This window comes from Ammospiza nelsoni, chromosome 7 (genome assembly GCF_027579445.1).
Source record: "Ammospiza nelsoni isolate bAmmNel1 chromosome 7, bAmmNel1.pri, whole genome shotgun sequence".
Classification (NCBI taxonomy): Eukaryota; Metazoa; Chordata; class Aves; order Passeriformes; family Passerellidae; genus Ammospiza; species Ammospiza nelsoni.
Genome location: NC_080639.1, coordinates 15002054 through 15024046, shown reverse-complemented (window position 1 = coordinate 15024046; position 21993 = coordinate 15002054). Strand labels below are relative to the sequence as shown.

General features: G+C 38.4%; 1 protein-coding gene across 2 annotated transcripts in view; it reads left to right on the top strand.

Annotated features, from left to right (window-relative positions):
* Positions 1-21993, top strand: part of PARD3B (par-3 family cell polarity regulator beta) — a 390768-nt gene that overhangs the window by 125143 nt on the left and 243632 nt on the right. Inside the window, exon 4 of one of the 2 annotated variants that reach the window (XM_059475508.1) lies at positions 4265-4368. In XM_059475508.1, the coding sequence (XP_059331491.1) occupies positions 4265-4368 (104 nt within the window). Of the gene's footprint in view, positions 1-4264; positions 4369-8491; positions 8513-21993 lie in introns of those variants that run through there. The other variant, XM_059475509.1, reaches the window with a different exon arrangement.

Genomic DNA, 21993 nt, shown 5'->3' with positions numbered 1-21993 from the left:
GCTTGTGTTTCCTGTGTTCCTTGGTTTGTCAGCTTACCTAAAAGTTATCTGTGAGTGTTTGCATCCAAAGCATTGCTAAAATCAGTTTTTAGTACATGATTTGACTGCATCATAGATAGCTCAGCCTGCCAAAAATTCTCGTGGGTGATAAAGTCTGGTTGTCTTCAGCATTTTTCAGCAACCTACAACCTAAATCTCAAATAAAGGGATTTCTGGCTGGAAGCAGACTGTGTTTTCCTGAGCAAAGAGATGTTAGAGCAAATGAATGAAATGAAGGAAAGAAAGGATAGGATAAAAGGATAATATTTTTTTGTGATATTGGTCATCTTGAGTGGTACTCAACTGTCTAAATGTAGACCTGAAATCTGATGCTAGAACTCAGTCTGGAAACCCTGTAGAGCTTAGGGGGATCTCAGCAGGGGCAGCTGGAGCTCCAAAGTTCCCCATACCATGTTCATGTCTGGAAATCCAGATCTTGCACTGTTTACCTGCAGTTGCACAGTATTCTTGAACACATCACTTCTGGTTTGTCAGGGCCCCCTAACCTCAGATGCTGATTTTTGAACTATCAGAGGGCTTCAGTGAGGCAGAGCACATTCTCCTGGTCATGGTATGTGTTAATGTATGTGTACAGCTTTTTTTGTGAAATTTAAATGACTAGCAAAACAAAGTAAGACAATTGGGTTACATCTGGTATGGAGATGTTTCTTCTGCCATTGTGTTATGAAAATTTTCACTTTCTAATTGTATACAAATGGCAGAAATCTGTCTTCTGGTTTGTTTTTTTTTCCTTCCCTAATGCAACCAATTTAAATCTAAGTGTGGTTTCTACCATATGCTTGTTTCAACCATATTTGCAGTTAAAAAAAATATTTCCAAAACATAAGGGTTCAGGGAAAATACACTGTTAACCATGAGTCTGTGTAGATACTAATTTTTGATGGTGATGCTAGCAAAAAGAAAAGATTGATCTACATAGGTTGAAAATAAGTGATAGACTTTAAGCAAGGATAACTGCAGGACTTTTTCCTCATCACCTTTGTCTCACAGTATGTGTTGTGAGTAAGGCTGACACGTGCTTAGAAGGTGCTATGGTACTATAATAAAAGGTACTCTGCAAATTTTTAAAGAATGGGAGGTTAAAGGCTGTCATTATGAGAAAAAATTTTGGACATGTGTTTCAGTTTTTGTTGTCTGCAAATTCCTGATGCATTGCTGCAAGATGAGGATAACTATTTTTTAGAACTGAGTTCCTAAGTTTAAAATGCAAAGTGCTACTCTGGCACAAAACAGTAGTGTTTATTAAAAAATGTGTTTCTATGATAAACTTGGTATGCAGGAAGGAGTTTCTTTCTCTCTCATCATGCATGGAAAGATGGATTTTGTGCTTGAACTTACATTGGTTGTTATAAATGTTCAGCACAAATGTAAGAGCGTGAGTAGAATAATGTGGAAACGCAGCCTGACTAAAGGAAAGCTGTAAGGAAAAGGCAGCATTCTGTTTCCTGACAGAAGAAAATGGATGACAGAATCTCTTAAGAAAATGCATGCAATTTTCTACAGCATGTCTGTAATAAGCAGTATTGCTGATGGTTTTTCAGTACGTTGTGTTCATGGCTGAGGAAGATGAATGAATTCAAGGTATGTATGGATAGTGGATGTGGTCCAGCTCCTGAACCAGGCTCAGTCTGGGGCAGTAGATGTGGGAAGTTTTCTCTTTGGGAATGCAAGGGAGTGTGCTTGCTTTCAAGAGACCTGAGTGTGCAGTGCAGAGGAGGTGGGGAAGGCTGGAAAAAGAAAGGAGCCTGTGGGAGAGGCGCAGGCTGGAATGCAGTGAGCAGCATGGAATGTGTTCTTATGGCAGGGAACAGCCGAGCCACACAGGAGATGAGGGGAGATGGAGCAGAGTTCATTAGCTCCAGGAGCTGTGGAGAATTGCTCTCTCATGAAAGGGAATAAGGGACTCTCCTGAAAAGGAGAGGCAGTACAGCTTCTTCTCATCTCTTTCACCCAGTTGTCCTCTTTGCCACGGATTTTCTCCTATTAACAAGAACGTTTAGGTTCAGTTTATCTTTGTGTAATAAAAGGTTCCTTTTGTGTTTTTGTGGTGTGCACATGTAAAACAATAAGGGCCAGAGGGACTGTTTTGTATAATTTTAACTAAAGACTACAGCTGACTTGTTTCACAGAAATGTTATGATGTGTGATATTTCTGTACAAGAAATTATGTTACATGTCTGTTAATGCATTTAAAAAATGAAGAAAATAGAATCTGGCTTTGTCTTCAAGGAGAAAATGATCTGTAGGACCCTAAAATTTACAACATACTGGGAAAAGAGAAAACATTATATATAATAGCCAAAAAGTCCAGTTGTTTTTCTACAAGTAGGGAAGCATTCCAGATGATCACCATAAATGTCATTGTTTCATGGCAATAAGTAAAAATTTGCAGGAATAAAAAGAAAGAAAATAGCTGCAAGGCCATCTTCCCGAACTGGAGAACAATATTCTCTATAATCCTGCTGCTCCTGCAGACGTTGGTTTCAAAATTTAGATAGTTGTAAATTTTGTTTCTGTTTCTTTGGAAAACACTGACAAAAACAAGTGAAAGGAGATCTTCTGAACTGAGGATGGGGACTGTGGTAAGAAGGAGGATCTTGAAGCAGTCACTACAGACAGCAGACAGAAGTGCTGAAGTGGTGTGGTACAGGAGACCTCTTCACCTGGAATGTAGCTGCTGGAAGGTTCTGGAACAAGCAGGGCTCTTGTCTCTCAGCAGTCACAGGGTTGGGAGCTTTCATCTTTCTCTCAGCCAGAGAAATGAGGAATTAGTTGTCGAAGACAGCTCAGAAAAAAGAAATCTAATTTCAGAGTGTTGGCTTTGGGAGGAGGATGAGCTTGATATAAATGATCTTTCTGTGTGGGGTCACTCATCCCACTCCCTTCCCATCTTTGTCCTCTTAAGTTGACTGTGGGGAATTTTTTGTAACCTCTTTGAGTTACTGTGGATTTCTCACCTTGGAAAAAAGAGGACAGAAATGAGGAAGGGGGCTGGGATAACGGCTTTGAAGAGTATAAGAAAGCGCATGCTCATTGAGTTGTGCAGGTTTTACAAATAAAAGTACCAGTGCAAAGGGTTTTCAGTAGTTTCTCTGTTCATGTTTATGTCAAAATGAGTTGGTCACCAGGTTGTGTTGAATCATACAGAAATGTTTCAGCATCTGTTTTCAAACTGTTTTATGGAAGACAGACAAAAAATCTGACACAGGCCACCAGAAATATACCAGGTGTAGGTATTTATCTTAAAGAAGGCAGTAATTTATATTTAGCTTTTGTATACGTTTGTACCAAATATGCCTAGCAGAGAAACCAATTTCTCCTCAGCTTTATGTGAAGAACAAGCATATTTGGGTGGAGAGATTTGGTTCATTTTTACCTGTTGACACTTCTGGAAAATCACACAAAATTTGGTGATCAGTCCATTTCTACCCAACCTCCTTGTAATAGCATGGATAGCTCTTGGTACTAAGATGATAATCACCTGGCCGAAAAACCAATATTCACATTCTGATATTTAAGCATTCCCTTAATACCAGGACACAATTTTAAGTCTTACTTCTGCTTTTCTTACTGGTTTCCTGCAGAAGTGAGCAGAGAAAGGATTACCTGCATATAAAAATTTACCATGAGGAAGGGTTAAGAGCACTGGGTTCTCTGGTTGCCCTTTATCGACATGAGGTATTTATTCCAGCTGTACTGACAACATTTTGCTGAAAGTGAATGAGGTAGAATCTCTCCAGCTTTGTTAGCATCTAACAAGAAAACTGTTACATATTCAAACTTCTTTTCTAGATCTAGTAATTATGGCTGCCATCAGCCCCAGTAACTGTAATTAGTATTATAACTGACAGCTGTAATCTCAGTTTTGGTCACTTGATGGTACATGTGGTCACAGATACATGCAACCAGTCATTTGGTTTTTTTGAGGAGGTGACTTTTTCTCCTGTTTGTCAGCAGTTTTTACCTAATTTAGGTAGCTCATGGGTGGAGGTCTATTACATCAGTGCATAAAAATATTATAATTTCTTTAGCTAAGTAAATCTGAAATGGTACAACCCTATCAAATCTAGTAATTTAACAGGTGGATATTACCACAGATAAGTTTATATTTAAGTTCTGCACACGTCTCTTATTTAACCACATGAAGCTTTCCCTTGTGCTAATTTAGCATCCCTGAACCTTTGAATTCTGTTTTTTCTCACAGGCACACCACTCCTGGTACGGAGGAGCAGTGATCCAGCCTTGGGTGCACCTGACTTCCCAAGTGCTTCTCATCCCAGTGACCACACTCTCAAGCATCTTGTGGCAGTAGGTGTCATGTAACTCACCTTTTTAAGACTAAACCCTTTCTTACCTGTTGGTATATAGTAGTATGTATTTGGATCTATAACAAAATGCATCATACTCATTTTCTGTAAAGTAGAGAATTTCCTCTGGAAAAAATAGTTATTTTAGATGATACAATCAATTAACAGTGGTTCTGTATATATATATATATTTTTAAAATAAGTGGTTTATATAAAGTTCAATAGTGTCATAAGGCATTGGAATATGGACTGAACTTCCAGCAGTTATTATTTGTTCAGTGTCATGTTGCCCAGTTTACCATTGCTTCTTTGGTCTCGCATCCTTTTTGACTTCTCTCATTTTCTAATGGCATTTCTGTCATCTTTGGTACCCTGCTACTATCCTGCATGGTCTCGTCTTTATCTCACTTTTCTGTTTTACCAGACTCTTCCCTTTTGAGGACAAATTTGTTTTCAGTATAGTTATTACTAAGTTCTATTGCAAAGCCACAATTAGTGAAAATGAAGCAAAAACATATTCATATTGCAGACTGTCTTTAATCTTAAAGTGGTGCTGTCTTAGTCACACTTGGGCCACATGTTTTACTTTGCAGTATTAAGACCTGAAGCTTTGTGTGTGGGGGAAGTGTTCCTACATTACTTACAAACTAATGACATTCTTTAGAACCTCTCAATGTCAGCTGGGATACATAAGTGTCTCGAGCAGAATAAAGCTATTTTTTAGTGTCTGCCTAGAAAGCTCTGTTGGATCTGCTGTTATTTAGACCACGTGAATTCTGGCTTAAATGATGCTGCTGTTTTCATTTGCTTGTAATATTTATGCCTTTTCCCCTCTAGATTCTCTATGCAATGTTGCAGTTCACTCCCTGTCCCCAGCTGTGCAAAACAATCTGTTGCTGGTTTATTTCAAAAAAAAGCAAAGACCCAGAAACCCTGGGTCTTTGTTTGGTGCAGGAGGGATGTTTCAGACTAGATCACAACTAATCTAGAGTAATGTTCCACAAATGGCTGTGTTGGCACGTTAGGGAATAGGGGGAGAGAGCTGGGGTTCAGTGACATGCTGGAGGTGGGAACCTTTCAGCTGAAGGTGTATTTATGACCAAACTTTCAGTTAAGTTCACAGGAATAAAGGAAGTAAATACACAGTCAGCTGACTTGCATGCAAATAATGTCTAGGAGTCTCACTCTAACACTATAATTCTGAAGGCCAACACAGGATTTTAGTTGACTGTTCATTGTTTCTCTTTGCATGGCCAAATGCATGTGCATCTAAATATTTTGTGTGCATGTTATTTTACAATGGCTTGTGTTATTTGGTAAGTGGTGCAATTTTAAAAGTCTTAGTGACTCTCCAAGTAGATTATGATGTTACACAGGACTGAACTTTGTCTAAGTTCTGCATCATTTGTTAGACCTGTTTGAGCTAAGATGTTTTTCTTGATGTTTGTTGCAAGCATTTGCATATTAATGAAATACTGACTTAGTCTCATAAATGAAAGTACAAAGAAGAATTCTTGGTTAACAGTGCAGATCTTAGACTCTGGGCAAAGCTGAGAAACATGTAATGTGAGTACGTCAGTATGTAATGCTCGCCCCTGGTATTTTATAACCATAAAAATGACACAAAAGAGTGGAAAAATAAGTAAAATCTGTTTCATTCCAGGCTGTGTTTTCAATGCTTTATAGACCATCAAGAAGGAAAAAATAGCATTTTGTTGAGTTGGGGTTTTTATGTAATTTTAGTGGTGACAAGTGCATTTTATGCCATTATATGAGGATTGCAGTAATACTTGGAGGTTAAAACATCACCATGCTTCACTGACTTGCGTCAGTGCAAAAGAGTCCTCTAAGCCTAAAGGAATTCCCTGTGCTAAAATACATTTATCAGAGCATTCATCTGTCAGCTGCAGGGGTGACAGTGAAAGCTGGACTAGTAACAGGGGTGGAGAAGGACTTTTAAAAATATATCATGTAAAGGGGAGGTGGGGGGAGGCCCAGAAAGTTCAGAGTTGTGGTTTGGTGTTGTTCTGGTTTTTTTGTGAAAGCAAAAATTTATTACAGCACAATACGTTACTCTAACTCTTGTTTTCGCAACAGTACCATTTCTAAAAGTCTCATTGTCAATCATACTGAAATATGCTTTGGCATAATGTTCTGGGAAACACAGAAAGCTTAAAAACATAGGTTAAATTAGGTACAGATTGTTTTAAAACATGCAGAAAAATCAATATCTGACAAATGAAAAAACATGGCAGAAATAACTGAACACTGCATTTTGAAAATAGCTGTAGTCTTTCAAGTGTTAAAACACTATTTAGAAAAAATTCATTTGTTCTGTACATTGCTGCTGAAAATTTAAAACTAATACTGAATTTCCTTTGCCACGAACCAGAGTTTTTCATGTTGAGCTGCTTCCTTTAGTCACATGCAAATTAGAAAACCCAGAGCTGTTGCTAGATGAAACATGTGCATGTAAGTGAAAATTAAGTCTCTGTATTTATGCCCCAATTATCTTAGCAATTATTTTGTAATTGAAACTGACTTTCATAATTAGTTGAGCTTTTTTGGCACTTCTGGTGTTTTGGTGTTTGGTACACGTGGAGCTGGCAGTGGGCTCTGTGTAGCAATACCCATATACCTTACACTGACACACCAGTGCTTCAGTAGATTTTTGTGAGGTGACGAGCATGGGATTCTCTGAAGACAATGCTGATTTACCTTCTGGAAAGTGCACTTCAGTAGTACAATGAGTAATGCATGAAATAGGACAGCAAACATGCAGTAATACAAGAAAAGAACTTTGCTATCCCATTCAGGTGAACTGGTATGAGCCATTTGAGCTGTTCACAGTATTTATGGTAGAGTATGTGTTCAACCAGGGGATGTGTTCTGTTTTTCAGATGTTGTCCCATCTATTCAAAGGAAGATCTGATTTTTTTTAATGCTGAATGATGAATACAAAAATAACAAAACCTTTTCCGAGTGGCCAGGTAGTTTGAGGAGAATTTGAGCTATACTTTCCTATTTTCTCTGACACATCTTAGCTGTAGTTTTAGCCCCAATTAACAAAGTACTTCTAGATCAATCAAAAACTGATAGTGAAGTCCAGCATCTGTTCCCTCAGATTGGAAGTCATTTAACAGATGGTACAAAATTTGAGTTTCTTTTTTCATCCAAACCTCTCTTTCCTTATTGTGATAGCTGCCACTGGAAAATTTAGAGACAGTAATCATGGAAAAATAGGGGTAACACACATCAGAATTTGTTCTTTGTGTTGAAGAAAAAGTATTTGTTAATGAAGTTTTTACTTTATTAAAGCTACTCTTTAGCTGTTCCACCTAGTTAGGATCACAGAGCCCTGGCCAGGCTTTCAAGAATTAAAACTTCCTTCCCTAGGTATCCAGAGAGGACTTCAGGGATACAGAATTAGTTTAATGTGCTTATGCACACCTGTGGGCTGGGCAGAGAAGTGATTGAGAGCAGCCCTGCAGAGGAGGACTGGAGGGGTGATGAGTGATGAAAAACTCAACGTGAGCCAGCAGTGTGCACTTGCAGCCCAGAAAGTCACCTGGACCCTGGGCTGCAAAAAAAGCATGATGAGCAGGTCTAGAGAGGGGATTCCACCTCTTGACTCCATTCTGGTGAGACCTCACCTGGAGTGATGCATCCATCTCTGGGGTCCCCAGTACAGGAAAGATGTGGACCTTGCAGTGAGTCCAGAGGAGTGCCATGAAGCTGGTAAGGGGCCTGGAGCACCTCCTCTTTGAAGACAGGCTGAGAAAGTTAGGACTGTTCAGCTTGGAAAAGAGAAGGTTGTGTGGAGACATCATGGAACCTTCCAGTATCTGAAGGGGACCTGCAAGGAAGCTGTAAGAGGGACTTTTCAATCAGGAACTGTGTAGGGGGATAGAATATAAGAAAATAGATAGTGTAGAAAGTAATCTTACCCCTAAGGAGTTGCAGTTGGCCCATTATCAAAGATTAGGAACAGGCCTGACTTTAACAGGCCACAGCTGTAAGCATGAGAAGAAGAGTGCTATAAAAGAGAGGGAGGTGTCTGGTTGAGAAGGGAGCTGGAGTCAGTGGCTGCTTTGTGAAGAAAGAGTCAGTGCTCTGAGGAGCTGACCATGAGAAACACCATGAAGGTATGGAACTTTTGTGATAAAGAGACAACAGTATGGAACCCCTGCAATTAGATGGCTTGTCCAGAACTGTAGTGACAGGACAAGGAATAATCGGTGCAAACTGTGAGGGGACATTTAGGTTAGATATGAGGAAGAAATTCTTTATGGTGAGGGTGGTAAGACACTGGCTCAGGTTGCCCAGAGAAACTGGATGCCTATCCCTAGATGTTTTCAAGGTCAGGTTGGATGGGGCTCTGAGCATCCTGGTCTAGAGAAGGGTATCCCTGCCTGTATCAGGGGTGTTGGGATTAGGTGATATTTATGGCCCCATCCAACCCAAGCCATTCTGGGATTCTGTGGTTCTACTTCTCTGAAAAGTTCTGTGCCCATAGCTTTGCTCTGGCAAAGGCCAAGGGCTGGTCCATCTGCTTTCTGGCTGCAAATAGCTTGGCCTCACAAAGTGAGTTTTGCAGTGGTCGTGTGGATCTCAGCTAGAGATCTGCTCTGGAGTGCAGCAGGATTGAGATGGATTAAACCTTCCAGAAGAAACAAACATTCTTGGGGAATTTAACACTTGCTCAAAACTTGTCCTCAGTTAGCTGAGTGGAGCTGCAGTTTCAGATTTTCTTTACTTTCTTCAGAAGTTCCCTCTGCCCAACATGGTAGGGATGAGATGCAGCAAGGCAGGAAGTCTGAATTGCATGGCTGTGTTGGTTTGGTGTTAGGGGAAAAAAATACATTTTGCTGCTTCTGCTCAGTCCAGTTTATTCAGGTAGTAATTGCTAATGTATATAATGTATATAACATCTGAACTTTTGTTTCTGGAGCTGTTACTTCAGCTTGTTTCTGTTTTTGCCTAGGGACAGACTTCCTCTACTATCATAAGACTTGATTTGTCATGAGTTTTAGACAGAAGATTGTGATCCTATTTGAATTGATAAGAATTTCACATTAATTCTGGTGGGACTAAGGTTTCACCCCCTCTTGTTAACTTGCTGATTGTTATAGTATGTGGTTTTCTGCATGACTTTCTTTTATAGTTACATATTTCCTGGACAAATGCTTAGGTTATCTCGGAGTTAATCAATAGGACTGGCGGATTAAATTGTATTTATCCATATTTAAAGGTACTATGAGATGCTGGATCAATTGAAGAGCTGCTCCAGTGGCTCAATACAGTTTCAATTTTTGCCTAGATATGACTTGAAATTGGCTGTATTTTATGCATTGTGGACATGTAATTTGCAATTTTGAATAAGGTTGATATATAATTAGAACATTTTTATGTTTCAAGCTCTTGTTAAAAAGGGTCAAAACCTCCTCTGATTCTTGTGGCTGCTAATTGTGGTTGTGGTGTATTAGCCTTCCTGATTAGGAGTCTGTGAATTAGCATAACATCCACATGTGTAAAGATGCAGCTTCATGAGTTGTTCTGTTTGTATTTGATATTATATACAAATGTAAATGTAAAGATATGCTACATATGCTATGGCTATGAGTAGTACTTACAGAATGTGTGAGTATTTTAGTAAAAAACCACCCAGAAATATTAGAAATATCATGCTATTTAAAAGTAGGGCAGGGCAGAAAAGATATTTTTTGGCACAGTGATGGAATAATTCCGTAGAGTTTATAACTTGATTCAGCAGATTTATACTAAGACTTAAGCCAAGAGACTGCACTGCCATGAGGGTTGTATTGTCTGATTTTAGAGGATAGAGCTTTTGTCTACTCTGTTACTGGAATAAGTCAGATAGTTTTATTTTATCTTTTTGTACATGTTGGAATTCCAGTATGAAATTCTCCCATAGTTATGTGGTAGAATTATACAACACTTTGGGTTGGAAGGGACCCTTAAAGGTCATCTGGTTTCATCCCTCCTACTGTAGCATGAACATTTTTCACTAGATCAGGTTGCTGAGAGCCCTGTCCTTCCTGATCTTGAATGCTTCCAGGGACAGAGCATCTTCCACCTCTCTGGGCAGCCTGTTTGTGTTTTACATACTTTGTAAAAACATCTTTCTTTTGTCTAGTCTAAATACGTCCCCTTTTAGTTTAAAACCATTACCCCTTGTCCTACCAGCTAAAAAGTCTGTCCCCATCTTTCATACAGGTCCTCTTTAAGTGTTGCAGGAAGTGGACTCTGGGGAGACCAGATATTGGGAGAAACACAGGACTTTTTCAGGAGCTGGCAGTGCTAGTGCACTTGTAATGCTTTAAATCCATGCTTGTTGATGTGTAATAATCAGACATCAAAGTAGATTTTGAAATAGATCTTAGCTATTACCATGTGTTTTGGAGGGTAAAGTCCAGGCTGCCTTCCTGATGTGTTGTGGTCTTAGGCTGTCATTCAGACCAGCAAGGTTTTTTTAATTCTGGAAGGCACTTACTTTTTTCCGGTAAAAGTTTTCCTATTAATAATTTAACTCTTGCTCTTGAAATACTGCAATTTGGAACTGAAGAGAAGATTTGGGGAGATTTAAAAGGATTTTCTGTCATTCAGCTGGGGAGTTCCAAACAGTTGGAATTTTTTAAAAGGGAATTCTGATGTGGGTGAATCCATTTATAAAGCAACTACTGTGTGTCTGTTTATGCTGTGAAACATATATAGAACACTTCTAATCAGCACAGGAGCTTGTCAGTATATTGCTTTTGATGTCTGATTAGATGATCATAGGGACATCTGCAGTGAGTTAGTTTTGAAGTTGTTGGTGTGAGCACTGCAGGAACCAGAGCTGTGTGGCACTCTTACACCATGAAAACTGCTGCTCTTAAAGAGCATATTATAAATCCAACTATGCAGCGAGCTGAGGGCTGTCGAAATAACAAAAGCCATTCCTTCTCAATACTCTCTGCTGCCTTACAGCCCTCCACTGCTTTTTTTTTCCCTTCTTGTACTGTGTGCTGTGGCATTCTGTGTCAAAAAGAAATTATTTTATATTGTATAGGAAAAACTAAAAAATGTAAATTAAATGTTTGTCAGAATACTAAATTGTGCATCTGAAAAAGGAGTGAAGTGCCCTGTGATCATTTCCTCTTTTGAGGGTGCAGATCAGCATATGTGTGTGTGTGGAGAGGTGTTCTTTTTGTTCCTTGCACAGCCTGTGTGTCAGAGAAATGGTATTGTTTTACCTGTATTGTTTAAAATGAGCAGTGGGTGTAATTTCCATATTTTTATTTCAGCAGGATAAAAGTAGATTTTTTTGTGATTTATTGTAATAAGAGCTAATAATGAATGTTCTGTGATGTTAACATAGTATATAAATTATCAGTAAAAATGGTGTAATCAGTAGAAGTTGTTATTCATTGTTAACAGGTTGTTTCCAATGTGAGGAGTGATGGCATTTTACTGACTATTCATTAGGAAAATCATCAAAGCTCTTCATCGTTCTTATGTTAGTAGGAGAGTGAGTTTTGTTTCCTCTTTTAAATTAATTTTGGGCCTTGGCTGTGGTTTTGAAGATACCTTATTGTTTATACACCTTCCTCCCTTGTCCTCTGCCTTGTGCAGCCAGGTCAGTAAGATTGTAGGTGATCCAAGATGGCCAAGAGACTGAAACTCTTTGTTTTCCTAAGTCGCTTGTGTTACAGGGAATGTAGAAAAATTAAAGCGTGGAAATAAGAACAGTTGACAAAAAAGGGGAAAAAAGGTCTTGCTGTCAATGCTGTTGACACATATTCATCTCTATAGCTACATCTTTGGGGTCCTACAAAATACTGTCATTCCATCTGGAACAGCTTTTAGCAGGCAGTGTATGCAACAGGCTCATGGTGCTGAAATTGGAATGAAACATTAGCAAGTTACTTCCATGTCTGACAGTCAAAAGTGGAAGATGACAGTCAACATGGCTCATGCATATCATTTACTGTCAAGCTCTAGAAACATTTAGCTAAAATAAAATAGGTTCTCAGTCAGTGTTCTTCTGAAATGCCTACTACTAAGTAACTGTTTGCATAAATATAGTAATCTAATGGACCACTAGGAATAATGGTAGAGATCTTTGCTTACCTAGACACAAATGTTGCTGTGACTTTAGGAAAAAAAAGATTTTGGATTTTTTAATGTGTCATTCTTCCAGTGCACTGGAATGCAGGTGTATGAAGTTCTACTCTTGTTTGGTTAATATTTGTGTTTCTCCAAAAGTCAGATGTGTGGCTTTGTTTCTCTTACAGGGTTGACAGTTATTTACACTCTAAGAAGATGGCATTTCTTTTTTATGGTTTTATTTTGTTAGGTGAGGCCTCTTCATCGCTAAATTACCCAACTTGTTGCAGACACTTTAATCTGGGGATTTGTTCTTCTGTGTAGCTAGTGTCTCAGTTAATCTGGATTTACAGGTTTTTGAGCTGTGATAATAATAATATAGGTCTCTCTGAAACTTGCACATGGCGTCAGAATTTTTTTATGGCAGCAGGTCCTGATTTTTGGCCGTGCCTGTGAAACAATTTCTGACATTGACAACTGAAATGAAGGGAGGAATATTTTAGTGCTTCTGTGTACTATGTCCTTTTGCTATTGCAGGTGTTCTGACTTGTTGGAGTCAGGAATAATAAACTAAGATCAGTGTGAATATAGACTAAAATAGTAAGGGTGAGTCAGTGAGCTCCAGGATTTTGAACAAACATTCCGCTTTTGATTTTTGTCAGTAATTGCAGTGATTGCTTCTGGCCTCTTATGTGACCTTTTGTTGTAACGTCAGTGGTGTAATTTCTCTGAAATAACTTTAAATAAATAAAATTAAAACAAACAGTATGCAAAAACCAAATATGCAAATTTTCAGCTAAGAGGAAGTGATTAAACTGTAGAATAAATGTGTTGATGCAAGAGCAAATTGTTACCACTATTTGTCTCTACTATGAGGGACAGTAATTAGCAGTTTGTGAGGCAGCCTGCTATTCAAAGATGGACATACCTGTGGTCTCACTTGGCACAGTTGTTCTTATGATATTTTTCAGATCCTAAGAACCATATTTGTCAGTTCCAAGTGTTACACATTCCAAGCAGTATCATAAAGGAAAAAAAAAATGCTCCCCAGAGAGACCTTATAGGAACAGTTGTTCCTGTAAGATTATTTTGGGTTTTTTTTCTGAAGAACTTGAGTAGTGGCTTGTGCTTTTTTAATAGTCTGCTTTAAAGTACTAGTAACAATAAGTTTTGCCCTTAATTCATCTTGATTTAATATAGGTTTCAATATGGATTCTCAAGCGTCTCTCTAAGATTCAAGTAAAAAGTTTCTTTTTGTGTCAGTCCCAAGGGAGGCTATAATATCCTCTTCTCTGTACTTGAGTATTTGAACCATACCATGTAATGTGACTTCACTGAAGCATCTCGTGATATCTTTGAGAGCATATACGGTATCTCAGAGTTAGAATTACTCTCTGGGTTGGTATTTGTGCTATGTAGCAACTGTCTTGGGGTGACATGAACTTGGACCTGAAATGAAAGAGCTGCTGTTTCTTGCAGCATAGCATGCTTGCTCCATCGACCTAATTGGGTACATCTGAGATGATTACGTGTTTTAACACCTGGGGAGATAAATTGTCCTCCTCCTTTTTCTTTCCTCTGCCTTTTGGAATAACCAAGTACAATCAAGTTCATGGTACATCTGTCAGCTTTACAGAAACAAAAGGAACCCCCTTCTTTTCACCTGACTTCACGTTAGTCAAAGAATATGGTGAAGGTTCCTCAGACGTGGTGTTCACTTCCAGCCCTGATCCTCCCTTTCTTTTATGATCTGCTTACCTTTTTCTGTCCTTCAAGCAGCAGGATGAGAATCAAATAGAAATACATTGTTTTGGGGTAAAGTAAGTTCTGCAAGCAGCATTACTGAGCAAGGGCTAGTTAGTCTTTGTTGTATCATTTTTTGCCACTTTCCATTAAAAGCCCAAATGAATTCTCTTTCAGAATAGGCAGAAGAGGCATATTCCAAGGGGAATTTTATAAAACATATCTATGAGAAATTGTAAGCATGATAAAAGGAGTAGAGGCCAGGGAACAAAACCAGATTTAAATGGATTTTAAGTCACAAATAAAAAAACAATCTCTTTATCAGCAGCTAGAATGATATTCCCTTCAATTTGATTTTAAAAGATGTAGCTAAAATATGGATAATAAATACATCAGTCAAGGCTGTGAAATATCACAGTTCTTACAGAGAGATGTGTTTGTTGCTCAGACATTTTAATGGTATTCTTTTCAGCCAAGGAGTATAGTCTCAACTGTATATTTGTTTTAAAAGAAGATAGGAATATTTTCCTCAGATTTGTGTAGCATCACCATAGCTGCCTAGGTATCACATATTGCTGTGTGCTTCTGCAAAGCTGTGGGTATTTTTAATTAATGATATTGGTGAAAATTCTGTGGCACAAATACCAGCTATGAGATCAGTGTGACTGATGTAAAAATGTATCTGTATTTCCTTCATGTTTGGATGTTCTGGGATTTTTATCTGAGAGAGCGAATTCAGTAATGTTGCATATCTGATGGAAGAATATTCTACAGAAAGTACACTGAAAATGTTGGTGACTGAGGCGGTCTGATGGATAGTGGTGAGAACACTTTGAATCGAAGTGTTTTGCTTCTTGTGGAAAAAATGCAAAATTCTTTATTATAAGTCCTTATATTCCTACCAAGGAGGTTCAGGGGAGCAGAGATAGAATGGGACAGAGAAGTTTTTATACACTATTTTTATTATTTATTAATTGTACTGTAAATTTCTAATAGCAGAATTAACGTGGGGTAAAAGAAATCAGTTCCACTTCAGTCTTCAGACAATTCTGTCTCTTGTTAGCTGTTGTTAAGCTTGAGAAATGGTTCATCCTGTCATCCAGAAGAGAAGGGAAATTGGATTGCTGTCCATAGACAAGTCCATCCATTGACAACAGGATGGTATGAGGTGGATGCTGTCCTACGGTCAAATTGATAGTCTGGGTAGTACATGCAAGAGAATTTATGGGGTATGTTTTTTCTCTGTGAAGCAATTCAGAACAGAAGAAATACTGTAAGATTAGGGATTACCATGTTAATGATAACAAAGCTATCCTTGAGTTTACAAAACACTGAACCTGATGATTGCTTAATATCTGGCTGTGATTTGCTGCCTTTTCACCTTTCATTGTCTACTTTTGCCATATTCACAAGGCTGTTTTGAGAGGCCTGTTGATAACTTTATTGTTTTATTGTCATCAGTTACACAAACTCTGTTTACAGGTAAAGTGAGGTCATTAGAACCAGATGCATGCACTCATAAATAAATGTTTTTTAAAAAAAAATATTGGCAGTATTCCAAAAGTTTATAAGACTTTTGGGAATTTAATCTGCTGCCAGTTACATGTATTTTTAATACTACACAATTGTCTAAAACATCTAATTATTGATGCTAGTTCTGTTAAAATTGCTTTTATAGTAATCAGGCTTCTAGTGTCTCTGTTGGTTCCCTGTTAAGGTCAGAAGCAACTTGCAGACTCTAGGTTTATAGTGATTTAAGTTTTCTTCTTGAAATAATTTGATATTTAGAATTTATTACACATCATTCTATATTCATATGAATGTGATGGTGACTACCACATAAACACTTCTTTATTATTTGTTTAATAAGCAAGATTAATTCATGTCTAGCTTTCTCTTCCATTGCTGCTAGTATTTAGTTCTGTAAGAACCAAACATGCACATTCAGGGCTGGTTGGCAACTCTCTTCAGTCTGGGCACCATAAACCAAATGGAAAAATACTCTTTGGTGTAATATATGCAGTTGATAACAGGTTTGTTTTACTTTTAAAGTACTTAAAATAGCTAGGCTTTTGATAAACAGGTATTATGTTAAAAGGTACACATTAAAGTTAGAAAGCAAGTTCATAGCTTTCACCAGCTCTCTAAGGAAAAAAAGTAATTTCCAAGCAGAAGACCGAAAAATGTCTGTACATATTGGGGGAGGTTGGAATGAAAGTGTGTCTTTGGGAAAGCAATATAAACTAATGCTACCCACTAATTCTGTACATCCATATGTAGCATATATATTCATGTGATGCCCTTTGCCAAGAAAGTATTTTAAGAGAAATGAATTTGTACCTCAGATACATTGTTGTGAAAAGAATAGGAACTAGACCCTAATATATTGCAGTTCACAGGTAATGAAAGGATGTCTGTGCAAAGGAATCTGACCGTACAGCTCACTAGACAGTAAAACTTATTTTCTAGCAACACTGAAATTTGAGAAGGGCCTGGCTACCTGGGGGCACCTGCCACAGATCCTAACTAGTACTGTTGGGATCAGCCCCTTGACCCTCTGTAGCCTCCCTCTTAACTGGGACCATATTTACTAACTGTTTATTGTCCTGCCATGACTTGGGCTTTTTGAGCTGGGGATGGAGCTGGCAGGTTTGGTGTCCTCCTGTGTGCTGGGCTGTTTCCCCTGCTCTGTTGGTGCAGCTGCCTGGGGTTAGGGCAGACAGGCTGGCTCAGCCTCATCTGTTACCCTGTTATCTGTGCAGCTGCTGCCCAGCCTCAGCTGCCAGCTTCTGGGCCTGTGCCCTAGCTGGGTACCTGCCCCTGGGCTGGTGGGATCGCCCTGTGGGGTTTCTGCTGCCAGGGTGGTTTCCTGCCTTCCTGCCCAGCCATTGACAGGTCATGTCAGGGATGTCCCTTGCAGACTCAGCTTTATTCTGGGCTGTATTTTTTTAATTTGGACTTTAAGTAGCTCCAAGTCAAATAAGAAATGTTAGCCAGCAGAATTGTGGGGATTCATATTGATAATTTTTCCTTGCTTTTGGAGTTAGATTTGGCTGTACACTGCAAGTGGGGAATAGGAGACTCCTATTGAGGAAGACAAATTGTTTCAGGAGTGTTCAGCCTCCAGTCTAATATATTTTTCCTACTACAGATAGCACTTCTGGATTCATTATAGCTTACTCTCACAAGTCGTCATTTCTGTTTCAAGGCTGTTGTGCTTTCCAATGTAAAGCAGATTGATGCTGGCACATTTTTTCTATTTTAATTTTACAAAGTTGTCACACTGAAACTGTGCCTCATATTGGAAGCGCTTTGAAGTGAAGCGATAAACAAAGGGCTAAAATAAAATTAAAAAGGAGTATGAACAACATTTCATCTTGGTTTTTCTTTTTTTAAGCATAAGCTGAATGGGTGTAGTACCCTTGTGCCACTGTAGTAAGTCTGCAAACATTAGCAGATCAATCTAAATTGAGTTAGTGTGTATGGAGTAAGCAGAAATAGGTGAAAATTAGGTTATCTGTGCCCAACTCTTTCTATTTCCTATGAACAATGAGATATAAACTAGTTTTTAGATGTGATTAGGTTTTGTTTATTTTTGGAGAGGGGCAGAGGCAGAACATGTGCTGTACCTACTATAGTTATTAAACCAAGAAACTATATAAAAGTCACAAGCTCAGTTGTGACATTTGCAGGTAAAGGTAGAAAGCCCTCCTATAAATAAATCAGAAGTGATTCCAGGAGAAAAACCATCAGTAGTCCTTGGTACATTTCAGTTTTATCTCTGAAAAACAAAAGCCAGGAATTTTCTGTCTCTTCACTAAAAATACCCACTCAAAAAAGTAATTGTCTTTGTCAATGTCAGAAATGCCAACCAATTTATAATCTAAAGTATGACTTATAACTTCACTTTTTTTGGTTTGTTGACTCCCAAAAACTTTCTGGTGAAGACATATCTTGTGCTGGATCTTCAGAGTTTCTTTTTATGATGTTCTAAAAGTAGTCAAGGAATTTAGAGGTCTGTTGACCACAAATTGAAGTCATTGTCTGCTGCAATAAAATAAAAAATGCCAGTAGCAAGTACACACTTACTGTTATAAGTCTTGTGTGCACAGTTACTATTAATCTTTGATTTAAAGGGGAATGACAAGTCTTTGTCCTTAGACCAGCTTTGAAATGATGTAATGTGTAACAGCTTTTACATGCCTATGGAAGCCTTTTATCCACATCCACATTAATGCACCTCTCTTCACTGGTGAGACGCAGGAATTGCCCAAACAAGCACGATTTCTCCAAAGCGGCAGGGTGAGGTCCTTTCCCAACATCACAGTCTTACCTGTGCAGGAGTGGCTTGTATTCCCCTTTCCCAGCAGAAAGGTAGTTGCCATTTTGTTTTCCCTGTGCCATTCAGTATCATCACCAGTGCAGGACACAGGTGCAGATCTGGGAGACACAACTGTGAGCTTGCACTTTGAAATTACTTGCTTCTAGAACCCAGCATTTATTTTCTAAACTGTACCTTATCTGTGTCCTGAATTGTGTTTTAAGTCTCTAAAAATCTGTCCACTTGCAGAGCTGGAAATCGAGTCTTGTCTTTTCCACTAGTTTGAGCAGGGTCGTGAGCAATAGTCTTCACACATTCTTATCTAAAAACTTTTATGCCTGTTCAGCCTGGATGTCAAAGAATAAAAGGATCCTCTTACTAGACTCTGCTAGTGGTTTTTTTATTGACAGGGGTTTCCTATCACTCACATTTACCAGACAATAAAATTAAAGCCAGGTCACAAAATATTAACAATTTCAAGAATCATTCCTCAGTGCTGTTTGCTGATTCCCCCCCACCCCCCGAAATGCTGGTTGTCTTTCCTGTTGCCATACCAGGAGGGTTTTGTGGGGAGAGCATTTTGCCCTTAGGTTTTCTGGCATTCAGCATCATTGTGCCTCTTTTGCCTTCAAGAGAATTGAGAGGATGAATAGAATTTATTTGCTCTGAAATGTTCAGGTTCTTTCTGTCAGACCAAACTTCAAGGTCTACTGCTGTTTCTTTGTCATCTCTCACTTCAAAGGTATCTGCCCTTTGTCTTTTAAGCTGAGCTGTTGTTGTTGGGGCCCCTTTGGGTTGCCTGAGGCTATCAGATGTCCAAATAGCCATAACAACAGAAATAATATTTTCTTTCGTATGCTAAACAGTTCCTGTTTGATTGTTACCAGTGTGTAAGGCAGTTCAGGCTTAAGGAAAAAAAATAAGCAAAAATATACTGTTCAAACTTTATTTCAGTTTGCACTCAGCCCCCTCAATCCTTCCATTTGTGTTTTCCAGACTTGATGGTACTGCAGCTGTTGGTATTGGATACAGCCATGGGGATACTTGGACAAAGGAAATTAACTAATTTTTAGTCCAAATTAAGTGTAATTATACCTGAAAGTGTTCTGGTTGGGTTCCTGTTTTAAGTTCCGGTGAACATTCACTGACTGAACTTGTCTCTGTTGGAATTTGTAGCCATTTATACTGGAAAGGGTTATTTGCTGGGAGACCACAGAGCAAATAGAAAGCCTTATCTTGGTCCTCTTAGAACCTGGACTCCTGTGCTCACAATACTGTGCTGTAGTCAGTTCACGCTTGAGGAAACTGTTCAGACTAAGTTCTGAGCTGGAGTTCAGCTCCCCAGGCCCTTGTATTTGTGCTCTTCAGGCTTGATCACTTCATTACCATTGTACAGGAGTGAATGTAAATTGCAGAAGCTCTGAGTGGCTTAAAATGCAGCAGTACATCAGTTTTGCAACACAGATCAGTATTACCCTGTTATTTCAGTGTTTTGTTTCATGGATCCAGTAGTTCCTATTAAAATTTTAAACCTAATTCGCAGTGGTTTTTTTTGTTGAAACTTAAAGCCCTGCATGAGATTATGCACAGGCACTTGAAAAAATGCCATTCCCTCCATGATCTTCTTTTCTACTGGGGGCAACTTTTGTCTAAGATGTATTGCTCTTGCCTGCAGGATGTATCAGCTCCTGTACTATTAAGCTCATTTTCAGAAGAAAGCAGTGAATGCTTCCTTCAGTTGCTTTTGAATTTGGTAAAGTTCATCTCTGAATGAGAGGTTTTTCTGTAGGAAGTCTACCTTGTTCTTTCCTTCACAAAGTAACTCATTGAAGCTATTCCTTTCTACCTTTTCTTTCTATAAGAAAAGGTAATGTCTTTACTTTTGAGTACCCAGAATGCATTACAGTGATGAGGAGCCACTAAATATGCAGATCAGTAGTGCTCAATATAAGAAAGATGCAAGCAAGCTCTTGTAGCTTACAGTGTTTAGGGCTGTTATAATGCAATTATAAAATCTTCAGAAAAGAAGCTTTGCTTTTCTATGTGATGGCAGAAGAAACTCGACTGTACAAAATGCTTTTAAATTTGTTTTTCCAAATAGTAAATTTTGATCAACTTGGCATAGGTAGTAGCAGTGAGACAAATAAAAAAATCTATAAACCACAACCCACACCCTTATACCCAGCATGCTGCCAGTCTCCCTGCATTTCTGGTTGTGAAGTATTCTTAATTACTATCTGACCTGGATAAGTAACATTGAATTTCTTCATAAATAATAGTACTTGAAATATTTCACTGGTATATAAAACTGTTCTTTGTGTCTAAGCATATTGTACTGAAGTTTTAAAGTTTAAATAATTCACATGTATAAAAGCTTTGTTAACTTTTCAGGCCACTCAGATTTTCTGTCAACACATTTCTTAAAATTAAGGGAACTGTAAGTTAAGGAAATACTCATGTTTAAATCAATCTGGCTTCACATGTCTTAGCTGAGAAGCCTCATAAAGAACTGAGATGTACTGAACCTTGTCTCTTGTGCATCTGTCACCTTCCTCACTTTGTCTTAACTGACCTTGGCCCTCTCAGGTAGCCAGACTTGATTTAATCTGCGATTTGGTGCCATACTTTCAGTTTCCAAGTTCTGAGGAACTGGCAACAAGTCTCAGTGTAGTTTCTCTGTGTATCTGAAACCATCTTGAGCATCTTGTGTGGAGGGGTTGGAAATGGTAGAGCTTCACAAAAGCATGCAAGGAGACAGGTTATAGCTATTTCCTTCTACTTTGTGGCAAACATACTAAATATGTCTCTGTGACATTTTGTTTCTAGGAAATCACCTTTTTAAATTTTAAAATAAGAATTAACAAAAAATGGGATTTTTACTCAAAGGCCTTCTTATTACCAATACTTCTATTCGTACACCTTCCCTGTATTTTTCTCAAAAGCAACGAAACAGGCATTGAATTGAAATAGTGTGTTTATCCAGGAGCACATGCAAGAAATAGGACAGTTGGTATCTCCTGCTGCTCTCTGTCTTTTGGAGTGTTACTCATTTGTCCATGTCACCTGTTGTGCTCACCTAAGCAACAAAAATGTCTTCTCTGACCTTTGTTCTTGCAATTAGAGATGTTGCTATTAGTCAACAACTATAGTACAATTAAGGCAACCTTAAAAAAGCTGTTTCTGGTGATGATAACTTTATAGTGTGAAATTGAAATTACCCATGAGATTTTGTTTGCTTATTCTCTTCAAATAATTTAAAAAAAACATGGTTGTGAGAGTCCCCATCATAATCTGATTAGTGGATACAACTGTGCTCATTAAAATGTCCTGAGCTTAATTAATCTGTAAGGTTTTATAATTGTTGTTCTATTTTATTCTCAGCAAATATGCTCATCTATCTTTGCTTGTGATATTTACTTCACCCAGCTTCCTTTCAATTGTGTGATAAATCTT